This window comes from Culex quinquefasciatus, chromosome 3 (genome assembly GCF_015732765.1).
Source record: "Culex quinquefasciatus strain JHB chromosome 3, VPISU_Cqui_1.0_pri_paternal, whole genome shotgun sequence".
NCBI lineage: Eukaryota > Metazoa > Arthropoda > Insecta > Diptera > Culicidae > Culex > Culex quinquefasciatus.
In genome coordinates, this window is record NC_051863.1 from 194150002 (window position 1) to 194175622 (window position 25621).

General features: G+C 34.9%; 1 protein-coding gene across 1 annotated transcript; it reads left to right on the plus strand.

Annotated features, from left to right (window-relative positions):
• Positions 1-2623: 2623 nt before the first annotated feature.
• On the plus strand, positions 2624-25530 carry LOC6030973. Its single transcript, XM_038265881.1, has 3 exons — positions 2624-3348; positions 24169-24783; positions 24846-25530. Exons 1-3 carry the CDS (start codon positions 3344-3346, stop codon positions 25195-25197), a joined length of 972 nt encoding a protein of 323 aa, XP_038121809.1. The 5' UTR covers positions 2624-3343; the 3' UTR covers positions 25198-25530.
• The last annotated feature ends 91 nt before the right edge of the window (positions 25531-25621 follow it).

Consider the following 25621-nt stretch of genomic DNA (forward strand, 5'->3'; position numbering starts at 1 on the left):
ATTAAGCAATTGTGAAAATTTAGCTTCTAGTAGGAATTATTTGCCAATTTTGTGCCCAGTGAGCCTGTTGTGAAATTGACATTAAAATTGGCTCGCCATGTTAATTTTAAGAGTTTGAATAGCTATTTTTTTATATTTGATTATTTTGAATGTTGAATTATGTTTTTATTAGTTTAATTAAATAACATCAAAATGTCTTACATAGTAATTTTTTTAAATCTCTAGTAAATTTTTGGAAATTAGAAAACATATGTTTTTGCAGTTTGAGTCACCTACAATACAAACAACAGAAGTAATGCCAAAGCTTTGATATGAACTTTTTCTTTACTGCTGTTGTTTTTTATGTTTTACGAGTAATCACCAACATTTTTAGCCAATTTGGTTGTGATATCGTGGCATCCGTTTTTTGAAACTGTTAACTTCAAATAGCATTATCTTTACAATGATGCAACCAATGTTATCAATTTTATTTTGTTAATAGTTTAAACCCTTGACAATTATGCCAGTTACATGTATGTAAGCCCATAATAAAATAACTAAATATAATAAAACTAGTGTAACTTAAAAAATGAGCTGGAAAGTTTACAATAAAAACATTTCATTCTTAAGAAATTTCATTTAAAATATTAAAATATTTCAAAAATTTAAGGCTTGCGCCGCCTTAATTAGTCTATTACAAAAAAAAAATGCAACTCTTTCCTTCAAAAACGCCTCCAACTCTGAAATTTTTTGATTGAAGCAAAATTTAACATTTCCATTGATAATTTTATTTTCTTGCTTTGTTTTAAGTGATTTTTTCAATTTTTGCTTTGATGGATCGAATGTTTTTTTATTGCTTTTCTCACAAAAATGGTTTTCTTCAAAATTTAGATTGTATCTATTTTATAACACTTCTTGATTTGTCTTGCTTTTTGATTTCAATTAAAGTTGAGGGACGTAAACTTGAAAAATATAACAGTAGTTTATGCAACAAGTTGCAAAAAGAGAAATTTTTCAGCACGAGTCGTACATTTATCCAACGAGGTTCACCGAGTTGGATAAATACGAAGAGTGTTGAAAAAATCAAGTTTTGCAACGAGTTCCATACAACATTTTTTGCAATTCCAAAAAACACCCATTAAGTGAAATTTTAAGTTAAATTTTCATGTATTTTGTCAATAAATCGTTTTAATCAAAAATTTTTTGAAAAGTGTTACTTTTCGAAACAAGTGCTGAAAAGTTCAACTTTTCAGCACCCATTTGAGTGCTGAAAAGTAGAACTTTTCAGCATTTATTTTGAAAAGTGTTGCTATTCGATTTTGTTATTTTTGGTACAGAAAAGTAGGCTATTTCGTCGTTCAAGAATGACAGGAAAAGTAAGTAGTTTCACGACGGAATTGCAAAAAATGATATTATTTTAATTCTGATGCATTGAAAATGTATTAAGCTAACAAAAAAGCGATACTTTTATTTAAAATTATTTACAGAAATTTGGCCCGCAAGCTTCATCAAAATTCAAATTGGTCTACCAGTCAAAAACTTTATGTGATATGAAGGTAAGATTTTTATCAAGTATTAATTCTCTTGGATTTAGAGACAAAACGTCTTTTGTTATGATCTGGGCATCCTTTCTTAGAATTCAGGAATGTATGTGTAGTTTGTGTGCCAGATTTTTTAAATATAAAATAATAAAGTATATTTACGAATCCACATTGAAACCCATTATTTGATAGGGAGTTGATATATCTTTCCAAAGATTTATCTGGTTTAAAAAAAAGCGTGATCTTAAAAGAACTCAGATTTTGTTATTCATTCTCTTTCACAATTTGCTAGCTAAATATGTATGGCTAAGTAGAAGCGTGGAAATAAAACAGGTTTAGGGGGGAAAATAATCAAAAATTATTACTCACAAGCAATCCATCGTAATGATTCGTCTCATTCTCATTTATCTCATTCAAACTCAAACTCCACCACGTGACCATCAAAGTAGCTATCTTTTTTCACACCCAATTGCGCTCCCACTCAAAATTCATCACAATCCATTCACGGGAGGTGACAGATTTCAACGTCGGTTCAGCTTCCCATCCAAAAAAAAAAACGCATCAACAATGGCGAATGTTGGCGCGCGCGCATTCGAGTGATGCTTTACGCGCAAATGACCAATTTGATACTTACTTAGCGTACAGAGCGACTACTAATTTAGCTGCGTTTAGTACCGGCGGCGGCTACAGATGAGAATGGTGTTTAAATGCGTTTGAACGGAGGGGGCTTGAGGGTAGGTCGCCCAACGACCTACACCACTGGCGGATGGTTTGAAAAGGGTTTGAGGTTTGTAGTTTTAGCGTTGATTTGTGTTTGTGAAACAGTTGAAATTGTTTATTTATTGAACTTGAACAGGGTTTGAGGACATTTTCAAAACGATTTCCAGATTTTCAAAGAACACAAATAGATGACAAATTTAGGTTCGCTTCATGCCCAATAGTAGCACTTCGGGATGGGGTCTCCTACACACTTGGTATAAAACTAAAAACTACTTAGTCGGGCAGAACATTTGCCTGCTACGATCTGGAGGTTGAAGGGCGTCTTCCCGCGTTTTTTTTTCAGTAGCTTAGTAATTCCGACTTTAGCATCTCCAGCATGCGAGAGTGAATGTCGATTTCAACTTCTTTCTTCTTTTTTGCGAACATTTACTCCAAGATGCAAGTGCCGTGGAAAAGTAGTAGCAGTTGGTGAGGAAAAAACGAGCATGCTTTCGTTTTAATATTATAACGATAATAAAGCATAATTAACGTGCGAGAAACATCATCACGAGGTGGTGTGTGGGGTGTTTGGTTTGGTTTGGTGGGCAAAAGTGGGAAAACCGCGGGCGCGCGCAAAGCCTTAATTTCATGCATCTGCAAAAGTCTCTTTCTCTGTGTGTTTTGTTGTTGGTGCTGCAGCGGCAGCAAAAGTGAACTGAGTTGGGGGGTTGGTTGGCTTGGTTGGCCGGAGCAGAGGCCCAATCCGTCAGTCGGCACCAGACCGTCGTCTCAGCAGTTTGTGGTAACCACAGCGTGGTAAAGACCCCGTAGTCCCCGAGCTGGAAAGTGAACGTGATCGAAAGTGTTTGGATTCGGTTTGAATTGTTGTTCCGGAGAGGAAAAAAAGTGAATTTAATCAGATCAGCTCGCGCGCAAGTGGGATTAGCCTAATCGAATCGAGTGCGGTAATCGAAGGCAGAAGAAAGTGATTTTTATTAGCCTAGAGGAACTGGTGGTGAATTGATAAGCAGCAGCTGGTTCAGGAGGATATCGGAGGAGAAAAAAAAAGTTTGAATTTGCATTTAAGCCGGATCCAGTGCAACAGGACAGCAAACATACTCATCATGCGGTTAGTACTCGTTCATTTATGGCTTTTTGTTAGATTTAATTTGATTGAAATGCAACATGTGAGTGTATCTACTTAATATTCCGTTTAAACGAAGTGACTCATGCACAGCTTCATAGCTACTGGTTTTCTTTTTAACATTTAAAACCCTTCAAAGAATTCAACCTTCGAAAAGTATCAGTAAATGTTTCCATCGTAAATTTCATAATGTAAATAATATTGATATTTTAAATTAACAAAACTTATATTATTTAAATAACATTTTTTTCAAGACTTTGTAAAATTTAAAAAAAATATAGATAATAATTAGAAAGAAATGCCAATGACACTACAAAAGCACTAATATTTCAAAAAATTCTTATTCTGAAATATTTCTTTAATCTTACTGAAAGTTGGGTGGAGAGCCAATTAAATGTATTGCAATGAATAGGCGAATGAAACTAAACTTTAGAGTAAAGCTTGTTGTTTGTGTTCAATGGATACAATGGACACATTTTTGGGTTTTATTGTTTGCAGATCGCGTACTTAGAATATCAAATTAAAAAAATGTCGAGGAGTTAGAAAATAAAATATAAATGCTAAGAAATAACAGCATTGAAAAAAAATCACTAGTTTATGGAATATTAACGGTTTGAAGTTGAACGTCATTTATTTGACACTTAGGTACTTATTTTTACAGTATTTCTTCCATTTTAACAAAGTGAGGAAAATATTTAATTTACTGGAACAATTGATGAGAAATGAAAAAAATATATGATCAAGTTGAATTTTAACTGTTTTCAATTTTATCCATTTAGACTTATTTTCATTTAGAGTTATTTATTTCGAAATTGTTTTTAAAAGTGTAATTTTTCAATGAACAATAAATTTTTCACGAATTTTAAAAGTGACACTTAAAGAATAGCTTTTCTAAATTCCTTTTTTAAACCTTGTTTAGTGGTAATATTTTTTGACATAAAGCCCAATAAAAAATATGTTGAAAAGTTTCATAACTCTCTTCAATATCCACGAGCATCATCACCAAATCATTGAATTTCGTTTAAATTACCCAAAACTCAGAATAAATCTAAAATATTATAGAAAGGACTAATTTCTAAAATCAAAAGCATTATTATGACAAAAAATCAAAGTCAAAGTGTGATTGCAGGGAATTAAAATACACACGGAGAAAAAAGAGTTCCCAAAATCGTGAACAAGCGTTCATGAAAATGGGAACCTCGAACAAAGTGTGCGCCCAATTTTTCCGGGAAAATTATTCTTCAAATCCCGTGAATTCCCGGGATTAAAAGCATTTTTTTTTGTGATTTGGATTTTCAATCATACAAAACAATTAATCAAATTTGTTCAAGATTAAATAAGCAAAAGTAATTAGAAGCTTTAGACTAGAAATGATTAAAAATATTTATTGTGTTTACTAATAACGTTCGAAAAAAAAAGAATGATATTTTTAAATTTTAGATGACTTTAGAATTGGGATTTTTGTTCATAAAATAATTTTCGAATCTGAATAGAGACGATAGCAGCATTAAATTTGGAAATCGATGTACTATTTTTTGTTCTGTTTCTGTTTTAACCTAAATCAACCAAAAATTTGAAAAGACTGTGCATAGAATATAGCTTCAACAGCTGTCCCAATTCGCTGCATTTGTCTTGCTATATGAAATTAACCTTCTTATTTTAAAAAAATATATTGAAGAACATATTGAATTTATTCAATTATAGAATAGAAAATCTTAAAAGAGCTAGGCATGGTATAGGCTAGTATTCATGTGATCAAATTTTCCCCCACCAAATCTGAAATTCAAGACGAAAAGCTGTGGCATTTTTTTTCATTTCGTGAAATCCGAGACAAAATGAAATAAAATCTTGGAATTGGGGAATTCTCAGTTACAAAATATTTCCGGGAATTCTGCCCCGGGAAATTCTGGGTTGGATGCACTGAGAAAATCACATTAAAAATTGCAAAAAGTTACCAGAGAAAATGAAGTCGAAGGGATCATCAAGAAGAGAAGGCGTTGAGCTATAGAGATTTTCGAGAGTAAAAAGAAAGTATCCAAATGTGCACTACCTTCAAGATGTGAAACCTTTAATCAATGGAGGAATATTGAGTTTGAGAAGATCGACAACTAGAGAGTCGATTGTATAATTTTTAAGTTCATTTTTAGAATTCAAAGAGTTGCCAAATCTTTAAACTGCTTAAGGGAAATCCTCGTAAACCAAAACGAAAACATTTAAAATTATTCGGAACTTTTTAACTCTAAATGTTCTGCAAAAGAATCATTTCACTTTACTGCGGAAAACAATGTAATGATACAATACAAGAAAATGCTGATAACTCATCTAACCTCAAATCCAACGTGAGAAACACACCCAAATTATGTCTATTTTTAACCGAATGCATCACTCTTTCCGCGGATAATTTCCACCATTTTTCCCAACCGTCAAAGTGTGCCAAATGCATTTCCGAACGGGGGGCCACACTTTTGTGCAACGCGTAACACATGCGTCGTGGTTGTGTTATGCAGGCGAGCTCAACAATTTCGTCAAATTACCGATCTTATCGCACTCAATTTTTTTTCCTCTGTATTTTCCGGCTACTGCGCGGAAAACCCCCCAAGCAGGCCGTGTGCTTTCAGGAGAGTGCTTTGAACTCGACATCTTCCTCGAGCTTGCTTTGATCCGACACACGACCTCTTCGGTCGGAGTGGCTTGGCGTCGGCTGCTTGCGCAATTTGCAATGCTGTGAAGCTACAACAATATTTTCATTGGCTTTTTGTTGTTGTTGTTCAAGAGTGTGTAAAAACTTGATGTGCAACGTGTGGGGTCGAACGTTGATGCATGGTCTGTTTTACCTCAAATTTTTTGAATATCTATGTTATAAATTAAAGTAGTAAAAAAAAATCACCTCAAAAAAGTCAGTTTTCAAAAAGTCAAGTAACAAGGTACTATAGTAAGTGATTCTCAAACCTAATACACACTTAAATCACGCTGCCAGAGAGTGCTAATTGCCTACCGACGAGCCACGACGTTCGCTGCTTCACCTTCCTCATTCGAGGCCAAATCACTGCAAATCACTTCACCCTTCCCATTATTTGCTGAGGAAAAAAATAAATAAAATAAATAAAAATAAGAGTCGAATTGCAACTGGGCCGTAAACATAATGCTGCCCGCCAACACCGCTTTGGAAAGGGTGTGCTGGGTGGGAAAATGAGCAACCTCTTCTGCAGTAGCAGTAGCTGCAGACTGCAGGCAGGTCGAAGAATCGCTGTTTTGTTTCGTTGAACCGAGAAATGTGTCTGGGAAGGTCATTGCGAATTGGCTCCCAGAGGGCGCCACTACTTCTTAGTACTTGCTTGGCTGGGCGATTAGTGCTGGCTTCGTGTTTTTTTCTACTGCTGCTTCTGATGTACTACCAATGAGGAAGATACACCAAGCTGCTTTTGTGGTGAACAGAGGTAGACGAGCAATTTGCATGAACTGTTCAGCTGTGAGTGTTCGCAAATACTTGAGCGGATTAGGTCCATCTTTTTATTTTTTCAAATATTATAAATACATCATTTACAGACAAAATTGAACAGATGCGGGTAAACTGAGGTTGTTTTATCGTTTTTTGTATCAAAAATATCGTTTTCATAGCATATCGTTTGAATAACTTCACTGAGATTAATATTTCTCAATACACGGATAGAAATCCTGTTAGCAAATCCGGCAATTCTGTGTTTTTGAATTTGACAGCATGGAAATGTTTTCAAAATCGTCAACATTTTTCTCGATTTTGAACAACAATGTTATCGATTTTGGAAACATTTTCATTGAAATCGAAAAAAAATAATGACGATTATGGAAACATTTTTCCATGCTGTCGAATACAAAAACACAAAGTTACCAGATTTGCTTATAGGATTTCTATTCATGTAGAGGAATTTCAGCCGATACCGAGAAATTAACACAATTTTCATTTCTACAAACCGGCATTGCTTAGAATTTGATTATTAGTCGAATGTATACTAGAAGATGTAATCTAGGACACCAAACTGCGACTCGCTGGCCAATTCTGAACTTATTATAGAATCCGGGTAACATTTTTTCTAGAGCACTTAACATGAGGACTTCAATCTTGTAAAGTTCTCCAGAAAAATTGAGAACTTTTGTAAAGGAAAATGATAAAAAATATTAAATTTTATCAAAAGTTTGAAAAACTTACATTGACTTAAAAATTGACCCATCAACCACGTGGACACCTGGATGGGAGGGGAGTTGCGGGGGAGCGAATTCAATAGTTACCAATTAAATAACAAAATGCATTTTGCAATATTTCTTCACCGCCATATTAGATTTAAAAATTCTAAACCGTTCTAGCGTAGCTTAGAGGTCATACTTAAGCTTGACAATCAAAAATAAGATAACGAAAAAAAATCTTTTTCGTTATTCGATTATCCAAAGTGAAATTTATCCGAGGCTTTCGGATAAACGCGTCTGGACTGTACACCAAAGAAACGGTAGAGATACTAAAATTAAATCTGGCAAATGAGAGAAAAAAAAACAATATTATCAATCTAGAATCAATACTATCTATCAAATAGCAGATAGACGGATAAACATTATGTTTGTTATAAACAAATTTGTTAAACAAAAATTAACTAAAATTAACCAAAAATAACGAAATTTCAAATTTCAAGCCAACTTTAAAATGGTCTTTACATTATGACAGGTATGTTACCATCAAAAATGTGCGAAACTTCAATTGAATTTATGAAAATATTTTTTCCCTAAGGTTTCCTATCTTTTTCCGATCTGTGGTCCAAAAATTCAAAACCAGCAAAAAGTCTAAAAGTGCTGTATTTGATTAAAAATACAAAAATAATTGCTATATAATGTATTTTTTGATTCCTCAGATTTTTTGAAGTTATGCAAACGAAAGTTTTGAAAATTCCACTTTCATGCTACTGTCCAGACTCGATTATCCGAAGGCCTCGGGAAAATTTCACTTCGGATAATCGAATCTTCAGATAATCGATTCACGAAAAAAATTGGTCGTTGTCTTGTTTTTGAATGTTAAGCTTGAATATGACCCCAAACATGCTCTGAAGCAATTTAAAGTTCTTAAATCCAAAATAGCGACCAAAATGGCGCGGTTGAAATACTGAAAAAATTATTTGGTATGCTAAAATGCAATCAAAAATTCGAAATGTTTAAAACTAGAAAATAAAAAAAAATTCGATTATTTGAAGTCCCATAAACCTTCGGATAATCGAAACTTCAGATTATCCCTCTGGACTGTAATATTTTTTATTGCTGTTTTAAATCAGGCTCGCGATACTACGGCCAATTGAGTCTTAAAATCACAGCAATAATCCCGTATTTATTGAACAGATTTTTTTTTTCCAAGCTGATCGCAAATATGCTAAAATTTTGTTTTTAAAACATAACAGTTTTCTATAAAATTGAAAAATAAAAACAAATAACTTCATGACATAACGAAATAGAATCCTAAAGCCTCATGTCATTTTTTATAAAAACGATTAAAACCATTACAGATACCTTTTAAATGCAAAAAAATGTGTGTTCCTCTTGGAAAAAGCCTTTTTTGTGATGAAAGGAAGCGAAGTATTTTTTTTTTAAATTGATTTAAAAATCCATTTTAACTAAGGGTCATATTAGTCAAAAAAATAGCTTTATCAATGTGAACAATAATATCAGCAGTTAAATCTTAATTTTAAGACCCAATTGGGTCCTAAAATGAAGCTTAGATTGCTGATATTATTGTTTACAGCGATAAAGCTTTTTTTTCTGAGTGCAATGACCCTTTTACGACCACAAAGAGTTTAAAATGGATTTTTAAATCAATTTTGAAAAATTAACCTCGCGGTCCTTCTTGACAGAAAAGCTCCTACTTGACAGCTCGTTCCAAGGGGACCATAGTTGATCCATCGAAAAAATGTTGTCTTGTCAAAAAAAAATTGCATTAAAATGAAAAAAAGTGATTAGAAATGGTTTTTAATCGTGTTTTTTACCGTTGTATATAAAAATTTACATAGGGCTTTAGTACCCAATTCTCACATTTGAATGCCCTGTTAAAAATAGTGACCAAAACGCGTCGGTTCCGTTTTAGTACAGGACATCTGCCAGCATCTGTCAGCTGCATGTAAAGGTAGTTTGTCTAGTAAAACAAGTTGTCGTGGTTGTTCAAAAAAAGGTTTTCTGTGTAATGTTTGCCTCTGGGTGCAGAATAGTTGTCCGCAAAGCGGCCTCAATTTAGAACTGTCAAAGTGGAACCAATTTACTGTTCGCAAAATAATACCAAAAAGTGGCAAGTATTGTGATCGATCTATAATTTATTTTGTCAGGAATAAAAAAAAGTCGATGGCGTCGAGCTATTAAGGTTTTCGAAGTCAAAACATCTTAAGAACAGGGTTGAAATCGAGATTGGCATGATTCGTTGCTCACATTTCAAAATCGCTATGTCTCATGCAAAACCTATGTTATGACGCTTTTTGAAATGTTAGCGACGAATTATCAATAACTATGAATTTTACCTGCCAAATAATATTGGATAATCTTACTCCGATGTTATTACTGCACATCAAAGATGCATAATCTCGAAACTTCCATTCAGTTGCTCTTCTGATTGACGAAATTCCACCCAATTTTGACATAATTTTTCATCACGTGGAAAACAAAAAAGGCCTCTTTTGGCCGCCCATCGTTTAGTATACGAAGAAAAAAGTGGGACGCACTAAATTTTTCATCGAAAACATCAACATCAACAGATCCAAAATGTTTCAAAACAATTCACTTCAGCAGCAAAAAATGTGTCACGCTTGAGCTTGAACATAGCCTTCTACTTTGTTTATGTTTACAGCTGTAGTGCTGTTGTATTAGTGGGGAGCAGTGGGGATCTTTCGAAAATCACGTGACGCATTCTGTCTTTTCAGCACCCAGGTTTGCCTCTTAGCGCATTTCCTTTCGAAAAAAAAAGTTTAAAAGTAAAAATAACGAGATATATTGAAAAATAAAAATTGATTAGTTGTTTTAAAACTGGAAAGCAACGGACTCCAGAATATAATATTGTAAGGCTTTAGGACCCAAGTTCCAAGACTACTGTTCCGAGAGGAATATTTGAATAGTTCGTTTTTCGAGTGATTTCAAAGTTTTTTTTTCAATAAGAATGGCCAAACGCTTATCAGAGTGAGCTCAAATTTGGAATTTAGCCTAGCGTAGAAATCTCTGCAATCGGGGCCCTCAATTTTGACAATTATTTCGAGGCACTTAACTACAACTACACTTTTTTGAAAATGTTTCTAACAGATCCTGGGGAATTAGATATCTACCGAGAAGATGCTGAATAGTTATAAGTTTGCAACTTTTACCAATCAAACAGTAGATTAGAGGTGTTTGTGTCGCTTCTCTGTTGGATTTCTCCCCTAGCCGAGCGATCTTTGAGGTAGTATAGAAGAATACTCTGAAATGAACCACACTAATGCTTGTAGGTAGTACATTATACTTTCCAATCTGTTTACCTTAAATCAAAGGACAGTCAATTTTGTTTCAAACCAAATCAGTTTATCTCCAGCATTCGCGTAAGAAAGTAGTAAAGAAATGTCTCATACCGCCAAGGAAAACGTCGAGTTGTGTGGAATTTGCCATCAACCGGCCAACGCCGCGAGGGATAAAACCGTCACGTGCAGTGGTTCGCCAGGATGTGGACGGTGCTTCCATACGTTGTGTGCCGATCTGAACCTAACCATGTGGGCCGCGTTGGCTTCGGACGACGGTTTGAAGTGGTTCTGTGCCGAGTGTCGTAGCGATAAGTCTCCCAAACAGGAGTCGGCCGAAGTTACGCTGAAGGACATTATGGCGCGAATTGATCGGCTGGAGGCGAAGGTAGATTCGGGGTTCGCCAAGTGTCACGATCAGTTGAAGGCTAAGATGGACAGACAAAGTGGTGTGGCTGGAAGGATTGAGAGTACACGTCCAGCGGTTGAACCTCGACTACAAAAACACTGCTCCACGATTACACCTCCATCGACAGCGAAAAATGAAAAAAGATCACGTAAAAAGACGACGACACTACCAGATGATCTTTGGGAAAAGGTCTTCCAGAACTTGAGCGTGCATCAACTGTTTCAGGTTCGTTTGACGTGTCGTCTTTGGAATCGGATCGTTGGGACTAGTTCCGTAATGGACAGGATGGAAATTTGTTTTCCTTCTCACACCATCTTACGCAGTGACAGTGGAGAAGTTGGTGCTCTGAAATCAACTCATTATAAACGAATGGTTCTTGATCAAGTGACGATAGTTAAGCCTAGTATTTGGTGGCCGAAAGTTTGTGCAAATCTTCACACCCTAACTGTAACTCAGTGTAGGGTACTATTAGATGAGCTGCTTCAAATGTTGGAGCAAGCGACGAAATTAAAAGAATTAACAGTTTGTATTTATAATCCTTCAGTTTTACCCAATGTAAACTTTCAGCTTAAATCGTTGGAAAAACTAGACCTATGTGGCTTCGCTCATCTAGAAACTTTGGAGTTGTTTAAAAATGTGTGTACAAGATTAAACACACTTAAACTACCTTTTTTTGATAGTTACAACAAAATAAACAACAATGACAAATTGTATGAATCAGCATTGGAATTTATTATGTCTCTCAAAAAAACATTGCAAAATTTGACCGTCCGATGTGGATCGGATGATTTCTGTAAAAAAATAATTTTGTCTACTAATAATACCATTGCACTAAAGCACCTAACTTGTAAATTGCAAAATAACTCACTTGGTGAACAATACTATCTGAAGCAACCATGCATCGAATCCCTACATCTGACTAGCGGTCACAACATTGTAAGTTTTATTTTTTTTAATTGTTTGTATTTCCAGTAAAATATTTTATTTACTTTCAGGCTATGTTGAAAATACTGGGGAAAAAACATCCTTTGTTACAGGAACTTGAATTTAATACGCATTTAAAGTATGAGTCAATTTACACTTCAGATTTTTTTGAGGACTTGCAAGAGCTGCAATATTTAAAAGTCAATGCTTTTGGCAATGATAGAAACGCAGAATTCATGTATTCAAGGCAAGTGCTTTGCAGTTTAGTAAGTCTTGATGTTCAAAAGCATACACTGCATAACAATTGGCTAAAGACCTTTCCAAATCTCAAATTCCTTAGGCTTGAATCTTGCGTAATAGATAGTTGGAACGAGTTTTTTATGCAATGTTCTAATTTGACACATCTTCGCCATTTAGAATTGTCGTATGTCTCAACACGAAAAATTTGCAACGATGACTATTTCCTAAAAATAAATCTAAGTTTAAGAGTGTTGAAACTAATTGACTGCCCCATGTCAAAACATTCTATCATTACGGTGTTTCGCGAATGTTCAAAATTGGAAGAAATTTTCATGAAGAACATGGAGTCAGTCGACGACACTGTTATTATAAAACTTGTGAAACAGTCTGGACGCTGCTTGAGAAAAATCACAATAATTTCGTGCAAAATGACGGAGGCTTCTGTTCAAACCATCATCAAGTTTTGTGATCAGATAGAAAAAATCACAATTCAGGAATGTGGTCAAATAGCGGATACAGTGGTTCAACAGCTAAAGTGTCACAGAAGTGTTCGAGTTGAATACAGGGATTTATTAAATTATTATTACTAACAATAATCAATTCTCAAATTCAATAATTTCAATTCGAAAGAATAGATTAATCTGTTTTGAAATGATTATAAAACAAATATATTTTCATATTATGAGAAATATTGAGAATCCATAAATCAAACAAAATCCGAAAAAACATCCTTATCTTTAAAACTTAAATTAAAGTTAACTTAGGTTACTTGGGATCTTCGATAGCAATTTTACACTCTGTGGCAACACTTAAAACATCGGAGAAATAAATAAAAAAAAACGTTACTTAATCCACCCTTTGGTGGTTGGTGCCTTCCTCACATTTAGAGGGTAATGCTATCCAAAATAGGTACAAAAGGGCGGACCTTTCAGTGTTCTATAAACTCGATTCATTATTCATACTATCAGATTGGGTAGTCAGATAATTCAGGGCACTTAAGTGCTTATAACTTTTGATAGGGTCGTCAGCCCGAGCAGGGGTAAATAACACGGGAATACCAAATTTTGGTATTACTTGGGCAAATAACAGCGACCAAAATGTGCCCTTGGTTGCCCAGTAATAGATGGTAAAATACCATAAAATCATACCAAAATCTTGTAAGTGGAAGGGCACAACAATACCAGACCATGTTATTCCAAGGGTAAAATAATACCACAAAATAAAACCATTTCAATACCAAGTTGAGGTCTTCTGGATTTTTGAACATTGCTTGAGTACCAAAACATGGTATTGCCATGGTTTAATTTTTAGGTATTCCCGCGCCCTTGGAAAATCAGATTTTGGTATTCCTGTGGTCTTCCAAATACATGATTTTAGTATGATTTCATGATATTTTACCATCTATTACTGGGCAACCAAGAGCACATTATGGTCGCTGGTATTTGAACAAGTAATACCAAAATTTGGTATTTTCATACAATTTTTAGTGCAGCAGTTGCAGTTAGTGAGAAAACGGAAATGATCCATATGCAACAGCCAAATCTACTCACCTGATGATTCCATGTTGTTCTTAGTGATATTTTTCACCACATCGAATTCATTTGTCATTGATGAACGGCCTGTGCTTGAAGTTCTTGAAGCTTCTGAAAAATAACAAGATTGAAAAATAACTATTATTAAAAAAAAAATCTGTCGATTGACTCGTTTTTCAAAGTATTTGGTCATCGCGACTTAGAGAAATTTCAAAGATTTAAAAAAAATCTTGGGTATATAAAAAAATGAGAATCAGCTTTAACATTTTTGGGTTTCAAGTCATTTTAGCGCAACATTAATTATCTCGTCAAAATTTATAAAAAAAATTCCCGTAGTTTCAGAGGAATTTGATGAAACACTTCAATACCAAAAGAATACCAAAATGTGCCATCCTGACTTAGAAAATTTTCCACAACTCCAAGTCATTTCTTTAGTAGGTATATCAAAAATATTTAAAATCAAGTTTGAAATTTCCGGTTTTCAATGAAAGCATTCGCTTTGAGACATTATTTTAGCGCAAAATCAATTATTTTGTCAAAATTGTTCAAACTTTTCCCATAGTTTCAGAGGAATTTGATAATATACTGTAATACCAAAAGAATACCAAAATGTGGTGTTCGATCATTGACAAATTCTGCAATTTTGCAATACCAAAACAATACCTTAAATTGGTATGATACCACATTTTTCTCTTGCATAATCCTTAAGACAAATTTTAAAAAGTCCATGAATACCAAAATTTGGTATTGATACCAGAGAAAGGTATTATTACGCATTTCCCTTGTTATTTACCCACGCTCGGGAGATCTTCAATCTTTTAAACTCGTTGAAAAGGTCTTTTAAATACCTTACTAAAAATGACGGGGGTTCTTACAAAAATCACCCTTTTTACAATATTCCGTACTTTTGTAAAATCGTTTTTTAGCATAACTTTTGAAGTACTTAACTTAACTTTATAATTTTCAAATGCGACTTATGGGACCCCAAGACGGATCGAATGTGGGTCTCGGAGTTAAGAATTTCCTTTTTTCGAGTGATTATATAGCCTTTCCTCAGTATGGTGAGGTAGGCAAAACACGAATGAGATTTATAGAATTACTGCAATATTTCTGGTTATGAGCTTAATTGCTCAAAATTTCTCAAAACTTTGTTTTTACAAAACCTTGACAGAATTATTAATATCAACGTCCAAATCAATGAGTAATGATTGCGAAGATTGCTCCCCTGCAAAGCATGGTGCCAGTAATTCTATTAACTGCTTCATTTCCAAATCAAGCAGACAAGCGCAATCTCGTCTCTTGATGCTCATCACTCAGGCCAAAATCAGGTGAGCAAAGTCACGAATCGGTGTCTGGTGCCCGTGAACGAAAGGGTTCGTCGCTTGGGGTCTCGGAGATGAGACAACAACCTGTCCGGGTTTCATGGCTCTCAAATTTGTTCCTATTTTCTTGTTTCTTTTTGACGAGACTATACTTTCCGGTGCGCTTCTTCGTGGGAGATCTGAGCGATCGTCCAAAAGAAGTGACTGTGAAGGTTGATAAATCGGTGTCGTGCGATCTGGAGCAAATTTAGCAGAATTTCAAGTGGTTGCATTCTTAAATATTGCGACATTGAGGTGATAACGTGAGTTTCAATTGTCTCGACGGCTAGCTTACTTGACTTTTCACCTTAAAATCTTCACCAAAAGTGCCCATCATTCTGGCGTGAGTGTGTGGGAAGAGTCGGCAGGTTAGCTTCTCCACCACGTGCAGACCACACTTATCGTAAATCGTAATTATGCTCACCGCAAAACCCCCACAAGCATGAGGGAAGCCAACATTAACGACTTATTTGTTTTTTCTGCACTTGTTCAATTGCCATCAGAAAGTCAAAAAGTTCAAAAGGGTCTCGTAATCGCAGTTTACAACATCTGCTTGCAAGCCATCTCGAAACAGGTTCGGAGCGCTTGGGAGCGCGATCGCAGTTGAAATCTCCTGATGATCGTCAGGAGCAGCAGGCTCTGTAAGTCACTCAGTCAGTGGGCCAACCACCGTTGTAAACGAGCAACCTGTTCGATTTGCTGGCGCGCGGGTAATGAATTGCTTTTGGAGAAAAGTATGGAGCGATGGCGGTGAAAAAGTGGTTTAAGTTGCGTAACTTTTAATGTGCGCGTAAGATCGCGAGAAAAAAAGGAGAAAGATCAGTTGGTGATGACCTGGATTCGTCAGTATTCACTTTTTATCGATAAGATACTAAACTATTAGCAGAAAGGTGTTTGATCTTGCAAAATCTAACACAATCGATTTTTGCATAATTTTCGCAATCTCAATTGACATCGTTTCCTCTCGAAGCCGAGCCTTAAGTTAACCCAACCCAAACTAAATTGCCTTCATTATACACCTTCCTCGCACACACACACACAAGAGCTCAAGAATTCCAACGATTAAGGGCAGTTCCACAATGAATACATTGTTTATTCATACGCAACAACAACAACCACGTGGTTGCGCAATCCTGAACCGTACCAAGCTCACACGACGAGGCCCAATATGCTCCGAAATCCTGAACGTTCTTCGTGCGACGACCGCGTGTGCGACTTTCGATCAGGTGGGAAAGAGGGTTGTTTTAAGTTCACATCTAGAGTAAAGACTTATGTTGATGTTATTGGACTTGCGTCCTCAAAATATTTGATTTAAAAACCAATTTTATAAAAAAAAACTAGTTTCAAACCGGACTCTCAGCTAAACAAATAAACAATTAGCTTCAAAATAGAAAAGTTAAGCCAATAATGAAGCATACAAAATTCCACGAAAAGCTGCATTTAATGCGTGCAAGCTTTAATTATGTATCATTGTAATGCTCCGTTAGTGCACCACCGAAACGACACATTCACTTTCTTTGCGTATACCTTAAAGTCGTCGCCGCCGGCGGCGGTTGGGTTGGCCTGACGGAGGAGCATAAATCTGGAAAAATTTAATCCCGTAATAAACTCTGCCAATTATTATTGACGGGTTGGCTCCACCTCCAACGCGGCGAGAGAAGCATGAAGGATGGTGTGACGGACGCGGCGTAACTGATCTAATTTGAACGTTGAATCGTTTTTTGCATGCTTTTTTGAAGCACTTGCACTTTTTTTTTGATGGGGTAATTTGCTTAATTGCTACATGTTTTCTAAATTTCACACATAAATTGTAATCATTTTTGATTTTGAAATTTTATAAACATTAAATATAATGAAAAAAATCTAAAAATATGTATAATTTAACAGGCTTAATTTTGATTTTTTTGGTCCAACCTCAGAATTTCCCAAACAATCAGGGAAAGTAAAAAATACTGACTGCATTTAAAATTTGCATTTAACATTTTTGTAAAATCGTTTGTAAACTATTCAGAACACACTGTTTGTTGTTTTTTTTTTCCAAGATCATAAAGATAAAAAAAATCTAATATTTGGCACCACGAAAGAAGAGCGGGGAGCATCGAAATATATCGTCAAGAAGTGTAGATCAATATTTTAATTTTATTTTGATTTTATAGGATTTTTATCAATAAAATCGATGGGTTCACGTACATATCTGTCATATTTCTTATAAATATGAGAAAATTGAGAGAATCAAATTAACATTTTGACCTCCAATAAAAAGTGTCCGATCATAGTTTACAAGATTTTTTGCTTTCTCTGAAATTACCCAAAAATCAAATTTCTTATCTTATAGCTTTTTGTAAAAAAGGTATTTATTACCCAATAAGTTTCCGCTATTTTTTCTCAAAGCCGAGCAACAAAAACTTTAAATAAAATGTGTATCAACCTAAACCTAATTTATTTCTGTAAAAAAACGCATAAAATCGAATCCTATGTAGTGCCGAAATATTTTTTTCGAAGTTTTTTATTTTTCCCTTGTTTAGGAGGTTATTTTGAAAAACTTCACTTCTCTTGTTTTATGTTTTTCATGTTTTACTTTTAGTATTTATGATTGCATTTATCTTGTTTAGTTTATGTTTTTTATCTGAAAGTATATCAATGCCTCTGTGCTTTATTGTACTAAGCTTGCTGGTTTTCCTATCTAGTTAGCATATGAGAGCACAGAGGCATCGATATGGCCAATACTACCACCAATACTCCAACCTTTTGTCTATTTAGTTTTTCATAATTTTACAACGACTTATTTTAATATTTTGCATGTTTTTCACATTTTTACTCTAGAATGAAACCATTATCATTTACCTTAAAACGGGGTGAGTTTGATATTTTTGCGATTTTCCGCAAAATGAAGAGTACAATTAAAATACGTACGCAATTGTTTTATAATCATACTGACCGTAATAGAGAAGTGTTCAAAGTATCTCAAAAAGAACCTTTCATAAAATGTTTAAAAGTTTAAAAAGTCACCTAACTATAGTTTAGAAAAAGTCGATGGAAGTCATTATTTTAAACTTCTCAAAGTGTCATGATTTTCTCAATGAACATGATTTTGAATCGGAAACGGAATGCATTTTCGGATTCTTTGGACAATTTTCCACTAGGAGAAGATTACATAAGTTTGTAAATAATAAATAATATGTGTTTTTGAAACACAATTAATAAAAATCTCAAAATTTATAGGCAATTTCAGTTGAACAAATTTCATGTAAAATGTGAAAACTTGTGATTCGTGCTTCGAATTCAGTATAAAATGCAATATAAATCGATAATTTTATAAACAAGACTAGTTTTAAAAAATTTCAGGCAAAATTCCGACTTTTTAACAATTTTACCTAATAATTAACTAAATATAAACATAATTTTTTTTCTTAAAAAATATATCAGGTACTTAAGTGATGGTACATTTAACGTACAAATAAAGTTTGAACATCTTAAATATGATTTTAACAAGTGACCCCGGAATTAAAACTAAGAATTTTCAACGTAACTAAATAAAAAAAAAGTTTTTTTCCAAAATAGTGTATGGACTGTGTAACTTACCCCAGTACAGTAATTGGTTGAAAATTGATTTTTGGTGAATTTTTAGATCGACACCTGTCTAGGGGCTGGGTTGGGTTTTAAGAAAATTGTACGTTTTTTTTTGGAAAACACAAAAAAAACTTTTTTTCAAATAAAAAGCTTAATTTTTAGAAAATCTTTGGTTTAATGGTTTTTCGTTTTTTTTTTTTTGCAAAGTTTCATTTGCAAATGTTTTGAAAAAAAAATATTTTTATTAGGTCAATGATTGCCGTATAACCTTCCTTTAATTTTGAAATTGGTATACATTATTTTTTGTTATTTTTTGACACAATTTATTACTACTGACACATAATGGATCAAGTTTATTTTTTTTTGATAATTTGAATAATGAACATTAGAACACGAAAAAGTTACTTAAATATGGAATTATGGAAACAGCAAATAAAAAAGATACTCATTGGAGTCTGTAGAAAAAAACTAAAACAGATTAAAGATGAATTATGAAAAAAAAAAACAAAAAAATAATGTTATTGAAAGAACAAAAAAATCTCAATATTTTCGAAAAAAAATGGCCCGTAGAGCAATAATCCGACTGTCAACAAACTTACTCAAACCATCGGGATTCAAATTATCGAATTATCAATTAGCGGAATTCAAATTAACGAATCGACTCCTGAAATAGAATGAGAATACGAAACCAGAAGAGTACCTGAAAAAATGCGATGTCGTGGAAAACTTCAGGTTCTTGTTCCAAGTTTGTTTTTGTTTATTTAAAAACTCCAAAGAAATTTTAGAGCTCGCGAATTGCAATTCACTTATGGCAGTGGTATTTCAGAGAAAATATATAATTCTATTCTAAAATATTGAAAAAAAAAACTTGTCTTGCCAAACAATATTTTTATTTATATTAATTCAGTATGTGATAATTTTTTATTGCCACCATGTTGAAATTAAAAAAAAATCGAGGTTCAAACTAAAAGTTATGAAACATTTCCAAAAATGATCCAATTTACCAAATCACCCCAATAAAATCACCCTCACTGCCCACTTGAAAGGAGAAAAATTGCACGAGAAGAAAAAACTTTCACTCGCTAGTTTTTTTTTATTTTGCACACTCTCATTTGCCTCCCCCATCACAGCCTACTTCGATGGGCGCTCGCAGGGCAGCCATGCTGTCGATTGTTTATACCGCGCAATGTGTGGGTGGGTAGGGGTGGAAAAAGGAAGTTAAGCTAACTAGTTTAAAAGATGAAAAAAAAAATACAAAACTAGATCTTGCGGGTTATGTGAACGCTAACTCCGTCTGATGTCCACAGGTTCAATAAAAATCGTACGATCGTTAAAGCTAGATGATGGCCGTAAAAGATGTAAATTCGAAGCACAATGCGGGAGCAGCCGAAAAAAAACCATCGGTGGTGAATGGGCACGGGCCTCATTAGGGTGGTAATGAGGGAGGGATTATCTGATTGATCAGAAACTGGGGTCCATTGTCTGACTGAGTTGATTATGCGTTTATGAAGACGTTGTTAGTAGCACGATGTGGTTCCGGATTCGAGATTCCGGAGGAAGTTTTCGGGGATTGTTCGTGAACGCAACATTTCCGATAATCTTGATGATTGTTTGATCTTGTATGATCAATGACTTCAGTAGACAAAAACAACATTTTTATTTGATTTATTCTGCTGTGATCTTTGAACATTATTAACAGTAGAATAAAATGTCGGATATAATACCTGAAACCAAGGAAACAAATTTCCTTCAAAACACCTATAAATCAAACGTGGATTAAAATATTTGCTTCCGTGCCAATGCTTTTACCAAGGCGATTTATTGATGGCGATGACAGGACACTTCCTTCTACAACCTGCATTTTTCCTTTCAGGAATCAATATATCAATACTTTCAATATCTGAACTGCATTCACTATCACCGACAACAACAACAACAACATAATAAAACTGCAACCGAAACAAGAGAAAAAATAACTCACCACCATTCACGCTAAAATCATTTGATTTTTCCTCTTTCAATCTTCAATGTGCCATAATAAGGCGGAAAACATTTATCATTTCAGGCCCCAACTCGGCTGGCCCCGGTGGTTTCGTTTTGCCCGGCTTTTCCCACTTTATTATTTAATAGCTTTTCCTGCGCTGCAACTCTTGTTTTTCCCCCCTCATTTTGCTGCTGCCGTAATCGAGGTTTCGAATTTCGGTTTTAGTGTCACTGTTCGGACTTGTCGGAAATTTACAACTTGTTGTTTTCCTCCTACTCACACTACTTACGCTGTCATTTTCAAACGAAAAAAAATCGTGTAATTCAGCTGTCCAAACATGTCCGTTTCGTTGATTGAAGTGCGTGCTCGAGAAGTCCAACCCAACCCAGCCCACACTTCACTCATTAGTGAGAGTAGTCGAAACGAAAGTGAAATTAATCCGCGGCTCAAGTTGGCATTCCGCAGGTCTTAGTCCGGTGCGTTTAGGGGGAAAATGATGTTTGAAAAGTGCGCGATTTTTCGCGTAAATTTAATTACCCAGAAGCATGTGTGCGATCGCGTTTGTGTGAATCTTTCTTTCACTCTCGTGGCGGGTTTGGGAAAAATATTTTGCAAATATGCCAGCGAAAGTGAAGGTGTTGAAAGATGAGCTGTCTTCACGGAGTGTTGATGTTAATTGAAATTTTCCCATGTTTAGAGGCAAGCCTCTTCGGTTTTTTTTTGTCATGAAACTTGAGATAATAACTTCCATTAAGATAACTGTCTCAATGGTTCGCACTTTTGTACGGAAGTTGCAAATTAAGTTAATAAGTTAATTAGGATTTGCTCTGATTTTCATCCTCATCAACAAAAACTAGCAAATAAATAAATCAGTATCAAACATTGGTTAAATTCACACTAACTAAATAATAAGGTTAGAATATCTGAGCAATTCTCTACGAAATCAGTCGATTACGACTGATTTCCTATTTTGTGTCATCTCCATACAATTTCGGCAGCTGTCCATACAAAAATGGTACGTAAACATTAAAAAATCTGTAACATTTGTCTTGGTCAAAGTTGTAGGTATGGTTGAGGACTATTCAGAAAATTAGATACAAAGGACAAAAATGCCGTTCTTTTACTTATATTTTTAACAAAACCTCATTTTCCCAATATCTGAATTTTTTCGAGATTTTTTGATATGATTTAAGGGTTAAAAACCCGCAACTTTTGAGCCATAGAGAAGTATGGTCGAAAATGCTGCCGCCAAGCTATGATTTTTTTGAAAAAATAGTGATTTTCTGTAAAAAGGGAAATTTCATTTATAAAATTAGTTTCACCTCATTCTTTTTCATTTAAAATTCAATTTACAATTAAAAAATACTTTACAGTTTAAAGGGTCCCGTTTTCAAGGTTGCAATTTTCGATTTTTTTAAAATATATTTTTAAATAATGATCATGAGTGACCATCTCCGAAAATTTTTATTTTTTAAAGTTAGGAAAATTCAGTTTAGAAAATCTCACCCAAACAACCCTTCATTTTCTAATGTCGATATCTCAGCAGCAAAAAATTGAATATTCGTGATATTTGCCTATCTTTTCAAAAACAATATTTAGAATTTTTTTAAATGAAGACTAACGTTTCAAATGGGCGTAATATAGAATGCTTGACCCCTTTTTCTATTTAATCCTGATTTTTTGTCAATAATGGACCGATTTAAAACAGTTTTCAATTAACAGTCCTACAATCTGATTGTAAAAAACTATGTTGTAAGTTATTTTGTAGTTTTGAAGATACAAAAATGCCTGTAGCAAAAATTTTTGCATCAAGCTGTGGTTAATGTGCTCCGTTAATGTTTAAACTATATGCATAGAAATCCCAAAACAGGATCAAGTATTTTATTTCATTATTATATTTTCAAATATTAGACGTGGAAGTTAATTTTATACTCATTCAGGCTGTAAAAAAACCAAAACGATATTTTTTTCATTCTGTTGCATGAAATAATATAATATTTGAAGATCAAACTTGAAATATTGAAAAGGTTTAAAAGTTATCATTGCAATCTTTCAGAAAGCAAATTTTAAGTTGCACGAAATGTTCAATAACAATAATAGTGTGCAAATATTTGTTACAATTAATGTACCTTGACCCTCACATAAGGAAAAAAAAATAAAGTTTATATAGCCAGCCAAGGTTCCAACATTGCAAAGATTTTAATATAATATAATATACTATACTCTAGTGCAGTTAATTTTGAATCATCAGTCAAATCTTTTTATCGACGCAAAAAACATGATTAAAAACACATTGACGGCATTTTATATTGAAAATTTACAAAAACTCAAATGATTATCAACCCAAGAAAATGCATTTAAAACTACTTTGAGTTCTACTTCTATTGATTTTTTTTTAAATTAAATAAATTTTTGCCCCTTGATTTTCCGAGACAATATTGGAGGATATTGAATATTCAACGGTCTTAGATAACACTGAATTTTTTTTCAGATGCTTTAATTTTCAAGCTTTGTTTTTCTTGAAGCTGTTTCTCAGTAAGATGTTTCTCAGTAAGTAGTTCTCCTGCAACGAATTTTCAAATAAAAAAAATGAAGCTGAAAAATAGCCAGAGTTGCTTTCAATCATAAAATCGATATTTCTTTCAAAATAAAAAAAAATGAAAAAAAAAAAAAAAAACAAACATGTAGCAAAACAACGTGACAACATGTTTGATTAAGATAATTCCATAGCATTTAAACCCATATTGGCAGGGAATGCACTAAAATTCAATTCCGAATAAAAAAATGGTTGCCACTTAATATCTTAAAGTCCCTCAAGATTGTTCCCTTTTAACCCTGACCCCAAACAGGTTCTTGCGACATTAATAAAAAAAAACTGTCTAATTAGTTCCAGTACTTATCATCACAAAAAAAAACCAATTATGAATCTCAAGAAATTTTTAAAGAAACATTTAAAAAACAGATATATTCATCCTCAGAATTTGATGAAATAATATAATGACTTTTTTTAATGTATCTAAATTTCAATTTATTAGTAAAATAATGGAAATAAACCATAATTCTCTAAATTTTCAAAAGTTTCTGAAATTTATGATTTTTTCTAAGATAATTTTCATCGATTAAAAATTAAAACGAATTTTATATTTTTTCTCCTTTTCCTTTTGATTTAAATTTATAATCTTTAAAATCTTTGTTGAATACTACATTTTTTTAAAATAACCATGTCAAAGAAAATTATATTAGACTAACCAGAAAAGTTGCCTCAAACATATAACTAATGTTCTCAATCCCTTCTCCCTTTTCACAGACTCTTCCTGTGCGGTGCCGTGCTCCTGTGTGCGGTCATCGTGTCCGCCCAGCAGCAGCAAAAAGCCCAACAGCCCCAGCAGTTCAGCAATGGCCACACCTCGTCGGAGGAATCTAACCTGAAGGACTCTGCGCCGGCCGCCGCCGGTAATGTCCAGTACCGCGCCCGCCCTTCGTACTCGGCCCAGTACAGCTCCGAGGAGGAGGAGGAAGATCCCCAGCCGCAGGTTTACACCCGCCGCCAGCACCATCCCCAACAGCAGGACAAGAAGAGCAAAAAGGTCGCCTACTCCAGTGAGGAGTTGGAAGTTGAGGAGGAACCCGATCGGCTGTCCCAGCTGTTGGAGAAGTCGGACTTCCACTGCAGTGGCCGAACCACCGGATACTACGCTGATGAGAGCCTCGGATGTGAGGTGTTCCACTACTGCCAGGAGAACCAGAAGCACTCGTGGATCTGCCCGGAGGGTTTCACGTTCCACCAGGTGCACCTGATCTGTATGCCCCCGTCCAGCGATAACATCTGCGATCAGTCGTCTAAGTATCACTTCGTGAACGACTACCTGTACAAGCCGATCAACATGGAAGAGCACATGTCGAAGCCGAACGTGACGCTGAGGTAAGATGTGGTTGACCCTTTGTATGATTTAAGGATATCTTTACGGTTACTTTTACTCGCAGATACTCCGAGCGTTACTACCCGGAGAATTTCTACGTGGACGAGCGTAACTACGACTACGAGCGCCAGCAGCGTGTCCACGAGGACCGCCGTACCCCGGTCCAGCAGACCAAGCAGCAACAGCCCTCGTACCACGTACCCCAGCAGCAGACGATCCGCAAGCAGCCCGTCTACCAGGGACCGACGACGCCCTCCTCGTACCGGATAGTGTCCCCGGCCAGCCCGACCCACCAGAGCGTGTACCGCAGCCCGGAAGAGATCAACATCTCGCTGCAGCAGAGAAGGCCCACCTACACGCCTACTACGCAGCGCTACGAGGAGGAAGACGAGTACGGAAGCTACGAGCGGAAGTAGGCCATGACGATAGGAGCGGTCATGTAATGTGCCGAGAAGGACAGTTTTAGGGTTAGAATTTAATGATTAATGATTCTAGTAGACGTAAGCCACCCCAGGAGCAGCGCAGTTTGAGTTCTTTTGCCATGACACCGAAACTGTCACCTGCTGCTCCATCTGTCAACCTACGATTTTCCCCCCATTTTTCCTCGAGCCTCAACGCACAATTTTCACTACTTTTGCAGTGACTATTTGTTGTAATGTTTTTGTTTATTGTACTCTATCGAACCATCTACTAATACCGTTTTAAATAAAGAACCGTAGTTTATTATTTATTCTTACAAAAAAAAATAACATCCAATTGTTTCATTTGACCTAACAGTTGTGAAAGTCCCTACCGCAATTCAAACACAATGCTGGGAAAAGGCAGCGTTGATCTAGTTGG